The 18,792-nt window shown below is 44.2% G+C and overlaps 1 protein-coding gene across 1 annotated transcript in view; it reads right to left on the bottom strand.

The window, feature by feature from the left end:
• The window catches only part of LOC138516471 (cyclic nucleotide-binding domain-containing protein 2-like), a 1,453,423-nt gene that overhangs the window by 278,703 nt on the left and 1,155,928 nt on the right, over nt 1–18,792 (bottom strand). Inside the window, exon 14 of the mRNA XM_069631627.1 lies at nt 15,914–15,963. Within this exon, the coding sequence (XP_069487728.1) occupies nt 15,914–15,963 (50 nt within the window). The remainder of the gene's footprint in view (nt 1–15,913; nt 15,964–18,792) is intronic.

Below are 18,792 nucleotides of genomic sequence, written 5' to 3'. Positions count from 1 at the left end.
TCCTCAGTAAGGTTGTGTAAATAGCTGGTAGATACATAATTGTATGGAGGTAACCTGTCTAAGGTACCACGTTAGTAAATTACAGACTAGGCAGTACAGGCAATCAATGGCTCAATGAAGCAATACTCAGGTGTGACAGGCTAGGCAGTGCAGGCAATCAATGGCTCAGGATGCAATACTCAGGTGCGGCAGGCTAGGCAGTACAGGCAGTCAATGACTCAGAGAGGCATTGCTCAAACATAGTTGACTATGGAGGTCCACAACAGACAGTGCATGCACTCATGATACAAGAAGGCATTGCTTAGGTCTGGATAGTTCAGGGCGTGCAAATGCAGGCATTCGGAATCAGGGGCATTACTCACATGCAGAACGGTTGTGTGGTGGATAGTGGATGGTGGATAGATAGCTGCAGTGACCAAAGTATTAAGGGCCAGTGGCAACTTGACTGGGCAGCTTGGAAACGTTAGGTGCACTTATTAAACAGGTAGTGGTCTTACCCGATGGTCTAAGTCACTGGTAGTCACTCGGGAGTGGACCGGTGGAAGCAGGACCTTCATGCTGGCGCTTTCGATAATGGGCCAGGGGGACTGGCAGAGGCAGAATCGGCACGAAACAGGCAGCAAACAGGCGATGTCCTTAGGCTGTGGTCCTTGGTGCTGGTGGGCCGGCTTCGCCTGCCGGTGACCAATGGCCACAGTAAATGGGACGGCGGCCAATCAGATGCAGGGGTGTGAGCCTAGTTAGGCTTCTGTGGTCGGCAGCGTTGGTCGGGCGGCCATATTGGACTGCATTACATCCGCATGTAATGTAATGGCAAATGTGCACTTGCCTCGGTACAAGAGCCTGATTACAGGTCGAGAGGCAGTCTGCTTCTTTTTTAGAGGAAGCGTGGCGGTGAGTGGCACGGGTGAAGAAATATGGATGGGTTTCCGTGAATGAAGCTGCATTGTGTGTGGGAGCTGGCTGAAAGTAGGATTTGGGACTGTCTGGTCTAAATCCACACTAGCTAAGGTATGTCCTGTTGCTGGACAGATTGCGAGGTGACAGTCTGTGTCTGGTTGAACACCCTCCACTGGTTTGAATGTTTGTATCTTGCAGGCACCTTCCATAGGAGGGCTAAACCAGTCCCCAACAAAAAATGTGGATAAAAAGACATTTCCTGAAACCATAAAGATTATCTGGAACAAGATGCAAGCATCTGAATCGTAAAGTCCCCTAATCATCACCGGAGGACTGCACCTTTGGACAACGTTGACTAGGCCAATAGCTGCATTTCTGACCTCAACCGTCAAATTGGCTAGGAAGATCTAAACCGGGTATCTTCCTCCTGTGGACTGGTGGGGTAACTAGTCTGAAGCCCTGCACTGGATCCAATGCTGTTCCAAGGCCAAAGTTGTTAAGGGGTCTGGACCTGTGCTTAATCTTTACTTGGGCCCCTTCCCACCTTGTTTCTGGAAACGTGGCTGGCACCCACAGAGCCTTATTGGGATCTCACCAACCTGCTGCTGGCATCTATCACTACAAATAATGCCGTGCTGGATCCCATAGTCTGACTGTGGTGCACCAGAGGATCTACTCACCCTTTTCTGGTTCACACCAGCGTCTACTTCTCTCTGCTTCCCCAGAGGGATCGTCCTGTGCTACTGGGACCAAACTTGAGCCACCTTCATCGTGTCTTGGCTATCCTCCCTGAGCCGTACCTATTCATAGCTGAAAGCCTCGAACCTGCAGCTTGTAAACATCCTACAGCAACTCCTCTATTGAAACCAATTGTCCCCACTGAATCCCTGCCCTATTGAGTCTTTGATGTTACGAGTCTAAGACTCAAGATACCTCATTTTGCTTCATGCACCCCTACCGCCATTATCTTGCACTGGGCATTGGGCCCTTAGATTAAAGGTAGATAGCTTACCGTGTTAAAGACAATGGAGCCTGCAAACTGGTGGACCATTCTCTTCCTAGATGGAGGAGACTTTGGGGGTTTTTTTGCAGTGATTTTGTATAGGGCCCTGCTTAACAAGAACACATTCTAGTGATAGACTGAACTATAACAAAGGTAGGGCTGGACTTCTAAAGCTCTTGTTACCGAAGTATTTCCAGCTTGCCTAACGCCCCAATTTAATGATTGACAGTGTAGGTTGCTTAATAAACTATGCTGTAATATAAAGTGGTAGGTAACTATAAGGATGGAGAAGTAGGACTTGAACACAATGCCATTCGAATATTGGAATGAGACATATTAATAAGTGGTTTGGAAAATGCCTCACTATCCCTACGGCTAAGAGGGGTTTCCCTACCTCAAAGGAAACTAATGATATTGTCAGGAAGTCTGCAACTAAACGGTCTGTCACTGTCGTGTCCCAATACCTTACTTCTGTCCATAACACTAACAGTTTAACATATACGTGCAGGCTTAATCTCCTCTCAAAGGAAAAAGTGTTCTTTGTGTTTTCAAACAACTGAAAAGTTCCCAGCTTCGCCGGCTGTAAAAGGTGTTGCAAAAATAATGTTCCTAAATGTAAAGTTCCAATTTTGCGGATGTACCTCTTTCCCCTAGCTTCCTTCTTATGGTAAATTTCTGAATACTTGGCAGGAGCTCTTGTTTGTTCTCACAGTTCCTATTTCTTACTAGCGTTGTATGCTCTGTTCCCAAGCGAGGGTTCCCAGTGCTAGGGTTAAGGTTATTATCCCTAGATGTTTTTTGATGATATAATTCAGGAGGAACTGTTTCTCAACTGCACAGTTCCTGTATCCTACCGACTAGGCATACTCTACTGCCAGGCGTAGGATTCCTGTATTTTCAGTCTTTCTTATGTGAGTGCAAGTCCCAGGCATGCAATACTTTATGTGTAGTATTTGGTTATCTTTAGTGACGGACCCGCATGGCTTTGTATCTTAGTTTCACATGCGCGGCCAAGTCCTAGACTCGCAATGCTGCGCACATTTTATTTGGTTCACTTCCCTCCAAGTCTGCAACACCTTTTCACTTGCTTCAGGGTCCTAGAGCATCCAAATATGTAACTGTCTCTTGTTTGCTTCAGGGTACCTGACCCTCTCAACAATAAGGCAATTGTTTCTTGTTTGTTTCAGGGTCCCAGACCCTCTCATTTATTATTACCGTCCCAGACCCTCCTGGTTTTGGGTGCAGGTCGCAGACTCACAATGTTGTGTTGCATTTATTTGGTTCACTCACCTACCAAGTTTGCAACACTCTCTCATTTGTTTCAGGGCACCAGACCCTTGTGGATTTGGGTGTTTGTACCAGACTTTCACAGGTGCAGTGTATTCATTTGGTTCGCTCTCCTGCCAACAATCAACTGACTCTTATTTGTTTTAGGGCCCCAGGCCCTCCACCTATAGGTCTTTAGCTCATGCCTGCGCTTACCCAGACCTCCTACATCTCCCAGGCATCCCCCATACCTGCGTGCCTCCTTCATGGTGGTACCTGTGGTCCTGGGCCAGGTGTCTCCTTCCAGGAGGCTCCAGCAGCTTTTGGGCATGCAGTGGGGTCTGCAGCCTCGCTGCAAACTGATGCTTCTCCCCGGTCACGCATTCTGTTCCTTTCCGCGTGCCATCTCTCCTCCGGTTCTGCTTCCTTCTTTTCCTCTTCGGAGGACGGATCTCCCTCTCTCACGTCTTTCTGATGTTTTTGTTCGAGCCTGAGCTTGTACTGACTTGGAACTCCTGTGTTGGATTGATATCTTCATTTAAGCCAATTGCGGCCCTTTCGAAACTAGACCGCTCATTTGATTGCTTGTAAGTGATCTCTGTACTCCTGACCATCTTCCTCGTCACAGTACCATCTGTTAAGCTACCTACACAGTATTTCCTATTATCAGTGTTGTTATTCATGTTAGTTTGCTATATGCATTTTCAGTGTTGTTATGCATGTTGGTTTGACTATATGCATTTTCAATGTTATAATGCAGGTAAAGTGGGGTGATACTGCGTGCCCTGGTGATGATCATCCCCAATCCCATAGGGGATTCCTTTCCCATGTGATCCTCCCTCTGTGCAGCACCCCCAGAGGGACTATTGTATTGTGGTCGCTCTGTCCTGGCCCCATGGAAAAGGTCTCTCCCTAGGGAAGAAAGGACTGCATCCTCAGATTCGTCACATAACCCATTTTAGATTTACCAAACTGTGATGCATGTATTTTTAATAGTGACTTTACTTACAGTAGTGTGTTTGCTTTTGTTACTGCCTGTGTGCTTGCCTGTGTAGACATCTGCTTCAGATTCTTAACAGATGTTGCTCTTGTTCGCTGTACTTCCCAGCAAGCCTACCTACACCTGTATCAAAACCTAACTGATCAACTATGTTAGCATTGAGAGTTTGGTGTAATACTTAAACTGGTTAAACTTTAAGTTGGCTTCTTAGAACACCTCGCCAAAGCTGGTTCAGAAAAACCCTTGTAACATGAAGAATATCAGGTTCCAATCAGGTAGTTTCTGGACAATTAAGGTGGCATGAGGCATTAAGAGAGCTGCAGGGTGTGACATGGGGCAGTTCTACTGGCAATGGGAGTGTCTTGGGGCAGTTACGGATGACACTGTGATGTGTCATGGGGCAGGCCTAAGGGCAATATAGGTGACAAGTGTATGCAGGGACAACAGGGCCGGTGCAAGCAATTTTGCAAACCTAGGTAAACTGTTAGATTGGCACTTAACACTCTGGGTTCTCGATCGGATCAAGACTGAGAAGTTCATTTTAGAGAGACGTATATTTAATCCCGGCCGGGAGAGTGGCTGGGTTAAAGTGAAGCAAAGGATATATGTGGCAGCAGACATGCTTGCACGGATCAGGGACAGGGGAGAGGGGTGTTCTGCCCCAACGCTTCCGACAAATATAAATTCCTCCAATTTGGTGATCTGCCATTTAACGGTGTGTTCATCGTCAAACAAACAATAAAGCTTTGCTAGTTGCTACCAGTACTGAGGGAACTTCCCTTCTCTTATGTCAGCTTCAGGACAAATGAATGGCTACCGCACCCTCTCTCTCACTCACACGGCATATTCTATTCCATGCACACACGTATACACACACACACACACATCACACCCGCAACACACATGCACAACATTTTTTCTTTCTTTTAATCTTGCCCCATCATGCGCTGATGGTGTATAAAATGCATGCTGGATTTTTTCTACCTACTTATCCGCACCTGCTGCTGGTGGATGCTTAAATCTCTGATGGGAAATGTTGCGTTAGATTGTGCTGCACAATGGTGGGCGAGTATGAAGACTTGCAAAAAACCATCAACACGCACGGAATTCCTGACCACACCTTATTGTCTAGCGAAAGTTGTAAAGTGTAGCATATAATCACCACCCTCTAATGCAAATCATATGCACAGGTGAAAGAAAAGCTCTTATAGGGTGAGCAAAGGGTCCCACAAACCTATCCAAGTACATTTCAAGACCTATCCAACTGTCAGCGGGTGCATTTCCATTGCAGACTCCTTGTTGAGCAAGATACAGGGGAAGCTGCACTCAACATAAGCCGAAATGTAATCCAGCTGAGTGACAGTTAAAACCACCAGCTGCCAAAGCCAATTACACAGAAAACCCATACACGTTGATAGCCTTGTTTGGGTGTGCTGTAGGGAAGTTGGGCCCTGACAGAGAGAAGACTCACTTACAGAGGGCTTAAAGCGGAGCAAAGATTTGCTCAGACATTGAAGGCATGTGGGGGATGGAGTGGAAGGAAGTTGAATGTACAAGGGTAAACATCTCCCTCATACTCACAAGATCATAGATAGGAGGCCAAGGAAAGTAACTCCGTGGTGCCACACTGTTTTTCTAGTCCTGTACGCTGCACTCTCATTCAATAAAACTAAAATGCTTTCTGGGGCTTTGGACTTGGTTAATGCCAACTGGACCTAAACAGCACCGAATAGGCTGGAAATGAGCACTGACAGCCTGCAATCCACAAACTTCCATCGGCTGCAATTTGCTCTTTCTTTACTCTATCGCAGTTCGGGTATTGCCGAGACAGAGAGGCATAACAATAACAAAACAATAGGGCACCTCACTTGCCTGTGTTTCTAAGTCTGGCTCAGGGAGGGCCGCCACCAACAGCGGCAGGCTGCAGCTAGTGCAGGGCAGGCCATGTACGGTCCAGAAGAAGAAGAATATTTGCACGAGCCTCATGAGGGCACGTGCAGTTCAAATGCGCAGGTGCGTCCTCAGGTCCTGCGCTCAGCACAGTGCCACACCCACACCCGACTCAACCATCACAGTGCCTGCTGCGCTGCCTGCTACAGCGATAGAGATAGTAATAAATATATGCATACAAACAATGGATAAGTGGTTATTGCCTTCTGTGGCATTTGTCGCTGCAACATTTTCACATTAAAGGCAAGCACCTAACCTTGCCTAGTGGTAGCACCGGTGCCTGTGTCATTGGGCAGTTGTGATTGTATTTTATTAACCATCACAAGAAAAATCATGTGCTTTGAAGCGCAATCTTTAAAACTGATTTTTTACAACATATGAAATCCCATTGCCATTTTTCCCAGTGTGGTAGTGGCTCACTGTAATCAGTACTGTTTCAGTGAATTGCTGCAAACATAGACTTTCTGACTGGCGCATGGATCATGCCGGCAGTGTATTGCTTCTGTGTACTGTTGGTGCCCTGGCATCTGCAGCATTGCAAACTGCCTGTATATCCCCTGGTGTGTTACCTCCAGTTTCAGCCAAACACTGATCTTTAAAATGCACTATTTTGACTGATTTTTTCAAAAGGGTTCTTGGAGGGAGAAAGCCCACTCCTCAAATCCATCTGTTGGAGATGGGAGGCATGCTTGCTTGCTGGGTTCCTTCTCTGGTGCAAATTCGGGGAATCTATTTACGTTCCAATACTCGCAAAGTTCACCAGCTGTCATTGTACAATACAGATCATTGTAATGTCTGCAGGGAAAGCCTTGAGTGTGTTTTTCCTACTCATTAAATTCACATTGTTTTTACAACAAGGTTCACTTCAATTTGTCTGAATTGTAAACCGGGTAGCATAAAAAGTGATCATATGCGGGTCTTTTCTGAGTGAAGAAAACAAATCTAGAAATCCCCAGGGTGCTTGCAGCATAATAGGACAGGTAAGAGCGCGCCCTAATTATCTTTCGCAGGTTTATGACGCAGCATGTCAAGCTGCTTCCTTTGCAAGTAGGCATGGAGGAATATCTCATTTTTATGTGAGCCTAGGCCTATTCATTAGACTGAAAAATGAAATCTTTACAGGAAAAGAAGTTTCTTTATCGCCTGCACTGCACCACCGCCCTCATATGAATAATAGTCTATGTTCTCAATCAGACGTGTGTCTGACTTCTCAGACTAACGCACTCTAAAAAAACTTGGCTTTAAAGGTTTTTTATTTCAAACTTTTCAATCCTTGCCTGAGTGAACGAGGACAAAAGCTTTGCTGTTCCTAATTATCGATTGTTTTCCTTCCTGCTGTCAAAGGGCAACGGAGAAGCACGGCGAGAACCTGCGTAAATGCCCGGGAATGTTGCTTGTTGTCAGTGTGCTTGTGGGTGCCTGGCACATACGTTTATAGAAAGGTGTGTTATTGCCGACCACAAACATGCAGTGTGACGTTAGTTCATTAGACGTATTACAACAATGCAGCCGTGGTGCGAAAGAGGACGCCTTGAATAACGTAAGGACTTATTTGGAGTCAGCATCAGAAGTGCAAACATACATAACTAAGGGTAGTGGGGGGGGTGCAATTTAGCCACAACTGCATGCACCAACATGCCTCATGCATGGGCGGAGTATAGGTGTATCGCCTGTCTTAACACCTTTATTTACACTCTTGGGGATTTTTCCGGTTTTTGAATGTGGAGGCCCCAAGGGTGTGAATTATGTTTCTGCCTCCCTTTCCTCCTCTGACTTTGAAAACCACTTGGTTTTACAACAGCGTGACATTTGCATGCTGGTGTAAAAAAGCAATGAATTCATATGGAATCCACACCAGCAAAAAACTGTGGATTCTGTGAAATGTTTAGTCAATTTTCTACCTATTTCGTCTGTTATTTACACCTCACATTATACACCTTACCAGTCCTGTTCGTCCTTCCATCACCTCACTAAAAGATTTACAAGGGCCCAGTGCATCCCTCACACATGCCTGCACTGACCTCCTGCTTCAAAAGATGGATTTGGTCAAGCGCGGACCCTTGGCCAGTCAGCATGGAAACCCTTGCATTACTGCAAGACTGGGAGCAGAGCAAAGCACCTGGGAAATTGCCCATTGGAAGGAGAGTGGTGGTTCTGGTTTTTTTCTTAACATAATTTCTGTGGTGCCTGCAAAAGGGTAGCAACATCCAATGCATAAAAACCCTGCACGTGCTACAGAGAGCTGGAGGTATGCAGTCGCAGTGTAATGCAGTGTGGTGCCAGAGGAAAATGTGTCTCTGAACGCAAACTTAAGAATTTCTGTTAGATATCAAAAACTGCCCCCTTCTGAGCAGTAGAAGTGTACCAAAAAAAGTAGTGGAACTATCACCCCGGCCGGGGATAAAATGGTCATTGGTTGCAACCATGCTGGTTAACAACCAATCATGTTGAAACAGATTTCAGTTCAGCCTTAACTACTATTGAATGCCAAAGTACAGAAGTGTGATTTTAATTCACAAATAACAGTTCCGGAATGGTTAAAATGGTTGCAAAAAGTAGTGGAACTGTTAACTGTAAAAAAATAAAAATAGTGGAACACCGCTCATAACCATTCCTGTTCACTTCGACCACTGCCCTTCTGTCAAACAGATTGCAACTGACTCTTATTCAAGAATGAGGCTGCATCACAGGATGGTCAAGTGCACCAATGTTGACCTTGACTTAAGTGTCATAGAAGAACAGAAGTATCCTGCCAATCAACACAAACACACCCCAACTTAACAGTCACATAGAAACATCTCAGGCATTGGAATTTACCCGTATGGATACAACAAGCCAGTATGTACAACCCTAAATACCAGCAATCTACACATAAAACACATAGACACACCCCAACACAACTAACAGCCACACAGAAAACATCCCGGCATTGGACCTTACCCATACGGATACAACCAGCGGTGCACACCACCTACCATCTGCAAGCCAACACACACAGACGCCAGTTTCTCCTGGTGCTGGACCTATCGTATCTTTCTTGATATGATATTAGTCATTTATAATGCGCCTGTACACACGTGTTTCTAGGCGTGACAAGACATGGAAGGGAGGACAGACGGAGGACCAAACAACGATTTTACTAAGCCTTGTGTCATTAAGATTGCACAAGTGCGGGGGGAGGGAGAGGGAGAATTGCCAGTGGGGGGCGGTAGTGCAAGTAGCTCATAAGTGCTGCCGGTAAGTGGCTCATAAGAACAGAGAATCATGGGACTGTAGGGTTGCAGGTACAGACTCGCAAGTGCAAGGGAGGCCCGGAGGCAGTGCAAGGGCATGGATGAGCTTGGACCCGAAGTTCAGTAGGTGGCCAGGTGACCAGTGGGCGGAACAGTCAGGGACATCAGCAAGGGAGAGGGGGAGAGAAAGAAGCGAAAATCATGTGGGTCATGCCTCCTGGGGAAGTGGAAAGCAATGGAGATGTGTGGCTACAGTAATACCTGCATTATCACTAGCTTCCTAGGCAGAGCTTGTGGCATAACACTGGTTTTGCTCGGTGGCATTGCTGGGATGATTGTTGTTCTACTAATGTCATGGTGATATCAAAGAAGTACAAACTCACAGTTGCATGGATTGTGTAGGCTTAATTGCATTTAATTGTACTTCTATGTTCCAGGGTTTACAATATTTTTCGTGGAAAAGACACTCTGAATATATGTACACTCTGAATATATGTAGCGTTCTTTGAAACATTTGCTGCTTTCTTTCAATCTGAACTGAGTCGTGCAACTAGAAAGGATGCTGCCATTTTCTATTAGAAGGGTGTGCTTGAACTAATGTCATATTGTGATAAACTTCCAGTAAGAAATACAGAAAGAGCATTTCTTTTTTTTTTACATGAAACCTTGAAATTGTCCATTTAGTTTGAACTCTGGTTAAACCTAAAATGTGTGTATGCAGGGCTCACCTCTGTTTAGACAATGAATGCAAGTGTCAGCTTTCTGTTAAAAAGACCTAATTAATAATCATTGACTAGGCCATTAAAAGAGATGAAGACACAGCTGTGTGTACCCAAGAAAAAAGGCCTTGTTATAATGTATACATACCAAGAAATAGCACTAAATGCAAGTCACATACTGGATTCAGCTCAATTTGGAGAACTGCCATTTTTAAGAGGAGAGTAAGGTCAAACTGTTCAGCAGTCATGAACAGATGGATCTTGACCAGGCAGAGCCATAAGATATCTTGGAAAATGTGTATCTGGCCATTAACGAGCCCATTTAAATGGTCATGAACTCTGAGGGCTTCACACCCGAGCTCACCTACTGCACCAAGTCCCTCGTGTTCCACATCGACAAACACCTCTCCTTCAAGACACACATGCCTAAGAAAACTCAGACAGCTTGGTATCAGCTCTCCCTCCTGCAGAAAATCAAGCCCTTCCTACCTCCGGACAGCTTTAGATCCATAGGTCAAGCACTGGTGCTATCCCATCTAGGTGGGGCAATGCACGCCTCAAAGGCCTCCCGTCATCCTCCCTTGTGCCCCTGAAAAGTGTCCTACATGTGGCCGCACGCCTCATCAAGGGTCTACGCAGATACGACCACATTACTCTGGACCTCATCGACCTTTACTGGCTCCCACTGCATGCACAGATCACCTCCAAGTCCTTCTGCATCATCTATAAAGCAGTCACCCTCAAGTCACCCAGCTACTTCCTGGAGAAATTCAGCATCTCTGGCGGACAGTGCACCACAGAAGCTAGGACATGTGCAGACTTGAAATCCAAGAAAACAAGCCTTCTCTGCCTTTGCCTCAAGACTATGGGACCTCCTCCCCATCTTCATCAGACTTGCCTCACGCTTTACAATTCAGAAAAGATTGCAAGACCTGTCTCTTCAAGGAGTCTCTCCTCCCCAGAACCTCCTCCCCATCTTCATCAGACTCGCCCCACGCTTGTACAATTCAGAAAAGATTGCAAGACCTGTCTCTTCAAGGAGTCTCTCCTCCCCAACACCTAGGCCATCACGTCACCCCTTGCACCACCTAAACAACTCGATACCACCTGCCCCTCTCCTCCCTGCCACCCAGTATAGCTGTACCCCTCCTCTGTGCCCCTCTGGATCCTAAACCCGCTGTATAGCTGTTCTGTTGTTACCTCTGAAAATCGCTCCATTATGCAGCTGTACTGTTGTATACCTCTGTAAAGTGCTCCGTTATATAGCTGTATTGTTGTAAACCTCTTTAAAGTGCTCCGGTGCTTCTTGGAGCTAGGTCTGTGCTTAATAAATACAATAATAATAATAATAATAATAATGTATTTCATTTTAAGAAATCAGATGTCTTTGTTGATACTAGAACCCGAGCAACAAACCAAAATTGTACAGTAAAATGTGCACTAAAGAAATGCCTTTAAAATGACAAAAATGTATATTAAATACATTTTGGCTCATTTTTGTTCACTTGGTTCAATTTGAAAACTGAAAACATATTTGAGTTCAAAGGATATTTGTAGGCATTATTAATAGAGTTGCATATTTTATTAACTCGGTTATGCCTGCTGTTACAGAAACATGAAGGCAGTCTCTGAATTCAGTGTTCTTGCACTTCTGAATTTATAGTCCTTATTCATAGCAAAGGTCCACACAAGAAATTTTAAGGGAGACACATTTCACTCCAATTAACTTTTATTTCTTGAAGAGCCAGCTAACTCATAGCTAAATACATCCCCTTACAAAAAGGTAAAATAGTTTGGCATAATCGAGGCAAAGAAGAAGATTCTACTGTGAGCAAGTAAAGGGACCCTATCACAGGCCCTGCCCAATCCAAAACTGCTGCATCAAAGATTCTGCATGGGTAGAGTTTGCCGGGTATTTAAACACATAGGAAGAGGAGAGAGGTTTGGGGAAATTGGCAAAGAAAGAGAGCCTGTCTGATGGGAGCGAATCACATGGATGTAGCAGATGCAAACCTCCCCCGGAAGGCTTTTTCTAGATTAAGTGAATGCAGAGCACATTCCATAGACAGAACCAGATTACCTAAAAAGGTTTGGGAGCAAGAGGTCACACTGAAAAGAAGAGCGTAAATGCACCAGTTGCCTTGTGCTGTTGTTGTTCCTACCTGTACTGGGCCTTTAAAAGACACACCAATAGTGAGTAAAATAAACCCAGATTATTCAGATAAATGTTCAAAAAATTCATTAAAACTCAGATTACATTTGTACATACTTTTGGATAATCTGTTTATAAACAATGTCAGTTCTGGTTGACTTGGCAAAACAAAAGAGGTGATGGCTGGAAGGTTTAGAATTAATCTTAACCTCTGGTATTGCTCTGGGCAACCCTCCAGACCATCGTTTTTCACCTGCCAAGCCATTGCAAAAGGGAAGATACCATATGCAAATCAGGCTTGGCCCCACCCCAAAAGGGGAAGTCCAGCCCAAACTGCTTGATCAAATCTCTTCTGCATGGTACCACAAGCAGAAAAGAGATTTGGAAGACAAAATTGTATGTTTTACCAGCAGAAGAAGCTATTAAAATCTTACAATGTTAATTTACAATGATCACTGCAACTATATATTGCAGTCATAATAAGAAGGTTATAATTGTCTTACTGAGCGAAACACATTATTAACACCTAGAATAACTATAGAAGGCTATGATTCTAAGATGGACAATTCTGTACAATTGTACTGTACTTTCTCGAAACATGCAATTGTTGACTTGATGACGAAATGGATGAATATCAGCAATGAAGGTTCCTGGCTGCTTTACATAAAACCAAAGAGCTTAATGGGAACATATGAATGACCACATATCTTTATATTTCACAAAGTTTGTATGTTTGCATCACTAAGTACACAGTGGATTAGCGTTCATTTAGTTATTCACAACGCTCACCCAACCAGGAGGTGTTTGAAACCATGAACCATGCATACTCATTCAGACAGCCTTAAGATTGGGAGGTGGGGATAACATGGCTGTTACATCTGTCACCTTCATTGGGGTGTGGGGCTTCCTCCTTATTTCCAGAGATAATGTTCCCTCTCCTATATTTTGCATGCCCAGTCCACAATGCACAGTAACCTTACAGAATTATATATCTGGGATACATTTTACAACCTTATACCCTTTTATACAATCATGAAGCGAATTAAGAGCAACAGTAAAAATTACAAAGCTCCCAAGGCTTTCAGACTCTAATCTTCCAGAAATGTTTAGCTGTCAATTGTGGTTTTCGCTCGCTTAGGTGGGAGCGTCACTTCTGGTAGCTTTTTAGAAAGGGGAAAATATGAAGCCCAGACCACCCATTGCTACAAGAGATGAGCAGTAAACTTGACTTCTTTGAATTTACCAAATTAAAGAATTGTATCAGGGAAAAGAAATTCGAAAACAATAAGCACCTATTTATACTTAATTGGTGGTACAAAAAAGCTCTTTGTGACAAGACCAGAAAATGAGTAAATGTTGATTAAATAGTCTCTCAAATGAGAATGCAACCTTTTGAGAAATCACTGCCGCAACCCTACAGATGTCAGCAATATGTAGCTTGTCACATGACTCGACTGCAACTCCTGTCACCACTCAACACTGATCATGCTGGCTGTGGATGAAAGGAGTAGAAATCCAACATATATGCAGTGCCAAAAACTGCTAACCATGCCCTATAACGCAGTCAGCCCAACCTATTTGAAAGAGCACCAATGATGATGCTCGATATTGTATGGGGGATGGGTAGTATAGATAGCTTTCAACAATCAGTGACGGCATATTGAGGTGCAATAAATTGAAGAAACGATCGAAGGAAGAGCACTGTCCAGAGTGCCTTAATCAGAAATCACAGCATCCTCTTCTTGCTCAAAGGCAATGCTATGTTTAGCACAGCAGGTTTTACTATTTAAGGTTTTTTTTTCCGAATCTTAATCATAACTTTAGGGTCTTGACATAACAGAGGTATCCTCAGTGTTAGAGCTGGTGTAGGCGGGAAAATACATACTTGCCACTTGGGTGCGATAGGAACAGAAAGAAGGTGTGGAACGCTGGTAATGTGCTCACAACTGGTGCACACATTACCCATGTGGCCCCAATCAAAGCCAAAGAGGGAGCACAGGAATGGCTTTGCATCAGTCCACTGGTTTCCTGCCATAAAGCAGGTGGGTTATAGTGGTAATTGGGAACATCAATGGCTCGCGGAAGGAACTAACTGACAACAGTCAGGAGGTGGCACATAGTTCACTTGTGGGGTGCTCTTCTGCTCTTCAGGCTAATCATACCTAACCTACAACACCACATGACCGTATATATCGTATCCTAGTGCTTCATATGCATTCTACAATCTACAGTAAAAAAATAGACTATCACTATTTCACATTTCAACCAAAAGCCTCATTTTGCAGATAGTAATACTAGTAGTCACAGCCGCTTAGCTAAACTTAGGGTATGTTGATATGTGGGAGAGGGGCAGAAGAATTAGTCTTTCATGTGCTTGTGCACCGTGAGGGGTGGGAGGCAGATAGTCTTTCACACAGTTGGTTGTGTTCAACCCTTGGTTTTATTACAATTTAGTTGATCACATTCTTTGACGCATCACATGATGCGGGCTGTGATTTGAACTGTGGTCACTAGGTTGAGAGGAGAGACACTTCCCCACAAGACCACTTGAGGGTCTGAGCACGAGTGCTCTGAAATCCCATTTCAATGTTATACGGTACAGGAAATATTGATGTGCATTTTGGGGGTTTAGAAGGTGTGCACATTTTGCACTTTGCTGACAACATTATAAGATATTCAGCTATTTTCCAGGTAGTCATGATTCATCTTCTGAGGGGCTGAGAGGCAAGTGTTTATGGGGGTGATTAAACCGTCCCATGCTCATGCCTCACCCCGCACTCCCACCCGTTTACCCCTGCACTAGGTGGGATCCCCCAGTAAGAAAGGTCAATTTCCACCACTGGTCATACCTAAAGCGATCAGGCCCCACGGAAGCCATTATGCCTCTTACACAGCACTGGGGACCCATGGAGAGGAATAACTGCTATCCTTTGCTATATGCTGCCCACTGCAACTTTATCACCAGCAGAATATAAGAACACTTGAAGCTAATGCAAGACGCCGATGCATTGACCTCTAAAATTGTAAGAGGAGAAATCTGTTTTTGCTTGTTTTTTTCATTGCCTTTGCAGGTTACCAATGATATTTTTGACGGTCACTAAAATGACACCTAATTGTCTGATTTCTTCTTGGTCTTCTTAACCCTTATTTAATTCTATGAGGTCTCGACTATGTTGATACAAGTCGAAAGAAAATGGAAGCCCCGTCCACTGGTACGGTGGGCACTTGCTGGCACTAAAGCTTTCCCTTCTACCTCACTTCCTTTGTTATGCACTTGAGGCGGGAGAGGGGCTCAATGTCAGCCATAACTGGCGGCTCTGAGGGGGTAGCACTTTTTTGCTTTCGCCAGCTGTTCTGAAGATATTTATCTCTCCTTTGTGACCTCAAACTCATGAAAAAAAGCCTCATGTAGGACAAACTGGGAAAACACCCCCTGCACTCAATCAGAGCAGAGGTTGTGTTCTTTTATTTTTAGAGAGGAGATTCTTTTTCAGATGACTATATATGCAGATTCTAAACGACAATGGGAAGCATTAATTGATAAAGCAGCTTGAAATTTGAAACTTGTAATTACCGAAATAATTGTTGCTGGTGGCTAGATCAGGTTATGGGAAACTATTAAAGTTACAATCACAATATTATTTTTCCACTTTGTACATACAAACACAGAGTTTCATTTAGTATAAATACCTTTTGGTGCCTGGCGCTTCTCTTCACCCGAGATTCTTCTTCTACTTCTCCTAGAAAAAAAGAGCATGTGATGTGAACAAGAATTGTCTTATTGAAATACATTCCACAAGCATGCCAAAGTGGGGTCCTGGAAACTCTGTGTCTCGCATCATACGGTAGTGGTTGTGGTGCGAGACTGCAAATCATTCGTTGTTGGTGTATTTTTCATGGAGGCCCTCAACACCAGGCTTTTCCCCCCACAGATTGCAAATATGGCTTTTCGCCCCACAGATGGCAAATACAAGTCACCCCAAATACGTCTTTCTATGGCAATTGCACATTAGTGAACAACCTTCAAACAATTCCTGCATAGAAATGAAGGAACACTGCATGCAACATAATTCAGTGGCTGCACAATACATACAAACCTCAACTGACAAACAACTGATACCAAAGCGCCTCCAGGATGGAAATGCTACCTACAGGTACAAATGGGACGCTTGGCAACCTCGAACACACATGAACACTCAATAATGCACTTAGAAGGAAGTAGACAGGGCACTTTATTTAGTTGGGGAAGGGAGATAGGACTAGACCCCTAGGCGGAACTCTGCCTGAGTAGAAACCCAATACTGGAAGACCAAAGATACTGTGTCTGGTCAGATGCATCCAAGTACATCACAAAGAGCAAGCAACATTTACAGGCCATGAAAATAGAAGGCCTTGTGCCTTACAGATACCACATAACTTATCATAGTAGTTTACAAACTGTGGGAATCATGTTGAAATACTGGTGAATGATGATAGCATCATAGATTCTCGAGGCTACATAATGAGTTTGGATTTTCTTCTCGGACATATGCTTTATGCATATGTCCTAATAAAGTTGGACTATTTTGCTCTTAGGTAAGAAATACGAACACTAATCTTAGAGCAGGACGTTGTAATATTCTGTCCTTCCCCATTTGTAAAGCCTCTGTGACCTCCAGGAAAAGATTTACTTAAGTTCAGAGCACAGGAATAACCCCCCTGAACCACTGACAGAGAAGAGGCTAATGGCGAACCTACTCCATCACAAGAGCATACTGTGGCGGGTCAGAAGGAGGACAGGGGCTGTCAGAGGACATGTTATGGTCTTGTCTATGGATGGTCCCTGCCTATTAATAATTAAGGTGGTCGTTTGTCATCCATGAATGTCCAAAGAAATAAATCCCCTGTCCGAAACTACCCAGCACTGACCCTAACACAAAGAGAAAACTACTTAGGCCAGGAGAATGACTCCCTTCTCCAGGCAGTACTGCTAGTACCAGTCCTTAATATACCATTCACAAATAGTCTCTTGTGACTTCTTGTATTAGTCTCTTTAATTCCCTGAGTGACATGTTTCACTTTCCTTCTTCACCTTGACTCCCTTTTTGTCTCTCTCTTACTTGTTTTATATTTTCGATCATAGACATATTTGTGCCCTTCTGGGGGAAAATAGTTTTCCTGGATCACTCTGGTTTGGAGCTGATGGATTTCTGTAGAGTCAGAGATCTGTCTTTCTCTCACCCTAACTCTGGATAGCTCTTTGTTCTCCCTCTTTCCCAGGGTATTTTGTCCCAGTGGTTCTCTCTATCATAACCCAGTTTCTCATTAATGTTCACTCCTGGTTTGCAATATTTGTATTTACTCCTTTACAAAGCTAATTCTGTTTCATATTTTCTACTGTGACGAGTTAGCTGTATTCATAATGATTTTCTGTTGCTTTACAATATTTTTCTCCATTTGCTTTCAAGGTTAAATCTATTTAATTTCTTCTTCTGGGACGACTTGGCTGTGTATTATAATAATTCTCTCTTGATGTACAATCTTTATAATCAATTAGTTTCAAAGCCGACTCAAGTTCATGCCTTCTACTGTGACGAGTTGGCTTTACAACATTTTGGTTCTCTGGAGTCTCCCTGCACCTTCCGCTCGCCTGGTTACCTTCTTTCATGGCAGGGAACGCTGTTGGAGGGTTTCGGTTCCAGGGTCTCTCCTTTCTGCTGGGTGTCATAGTCACCGTCCCTTATTCGATGTTTGCATTTTTTCTCTCGCTCTCCTTAACCTGGCACTCACGTGCTTGTCAGCACTCACAGACAGCCGGTTTGCTGGTGGTCTCAGTGACGTTATTTGCACCGATGGTCCACCACAGACTCATGCCTGTGGTCCCCCCACCACCTCTGATTGGGCTTGGATTCTAGCCCTATCGATTTCTCGCTTCCCGGGTTTGCTGTGGTTTTGGTGTCCCGAAAGACAACTTCAAGCGAGTTTGTCTCTCATCCGGTGTAGTGCAGCCTGTGACCTCCCACAGCCTACAACTACCATCCTCTCTCTCCTCCCCTGCTTCTCTCACTTCACTCTTTGGAATCACGTATTTTAACATACTCTTCCCAGTAACTTGGACATCCTTATTTAAAGGTATCCTACCTTTTCTTCCAAAATAATGATATTCTTTTGGAGTTTCTTCATCACAATCTTGGTAATTCACATCCCATGTAGGCCATGACATGACTAGCCTTAGGGTATCCTATGTGGGAGTCTCTCCTGGTGAGGTCCCACTTGCCTCTACCACTAGGGAGGGTGTTGCGGAGCGGGCTCCCCTTTTTGGCCTCACAGGAAAGGCTTCCCCCTTGGGGACAAGGGACGAATTCCCTTGACTCATCACACCCTTCTCCTTATCTCTGTGGCTTCCCCTTCTGGAATGATGTTAAAGCTACTTAGGAAATCGATGTTCCCCTGTTCTTGTCCTTTTCGATGTTTCACTGAAAAACAGAATAGGTTTGAAGTCCAAGAACCATCGCATTACCCTTGCATTGGTGTCTTTTTGCAAACTCATCCAGGTCATGGGAGAGTGATCTGTGATTAGTCTACATTTT

Source organism: Ambystoma mexicanum, chromosome 6q, assembly GCF_040938575.1.
Source record: "Ambystoma mexicanum isolate Mex_15411 chromosome 6q, UKY_AmexF1_1, whole genome shotgun sequence".
NCBI lineage: Eukaryota > Metazoa > Chordata > Amphibia > Caudata > Ambystomatidae > Ambystoma > Ambystoma mexicanum.
The sequence above is the reverse complement of the archived record's forward strand: the minus strand, read 5'-3'. Positions and strand labels throughout refer to the sequence as shown.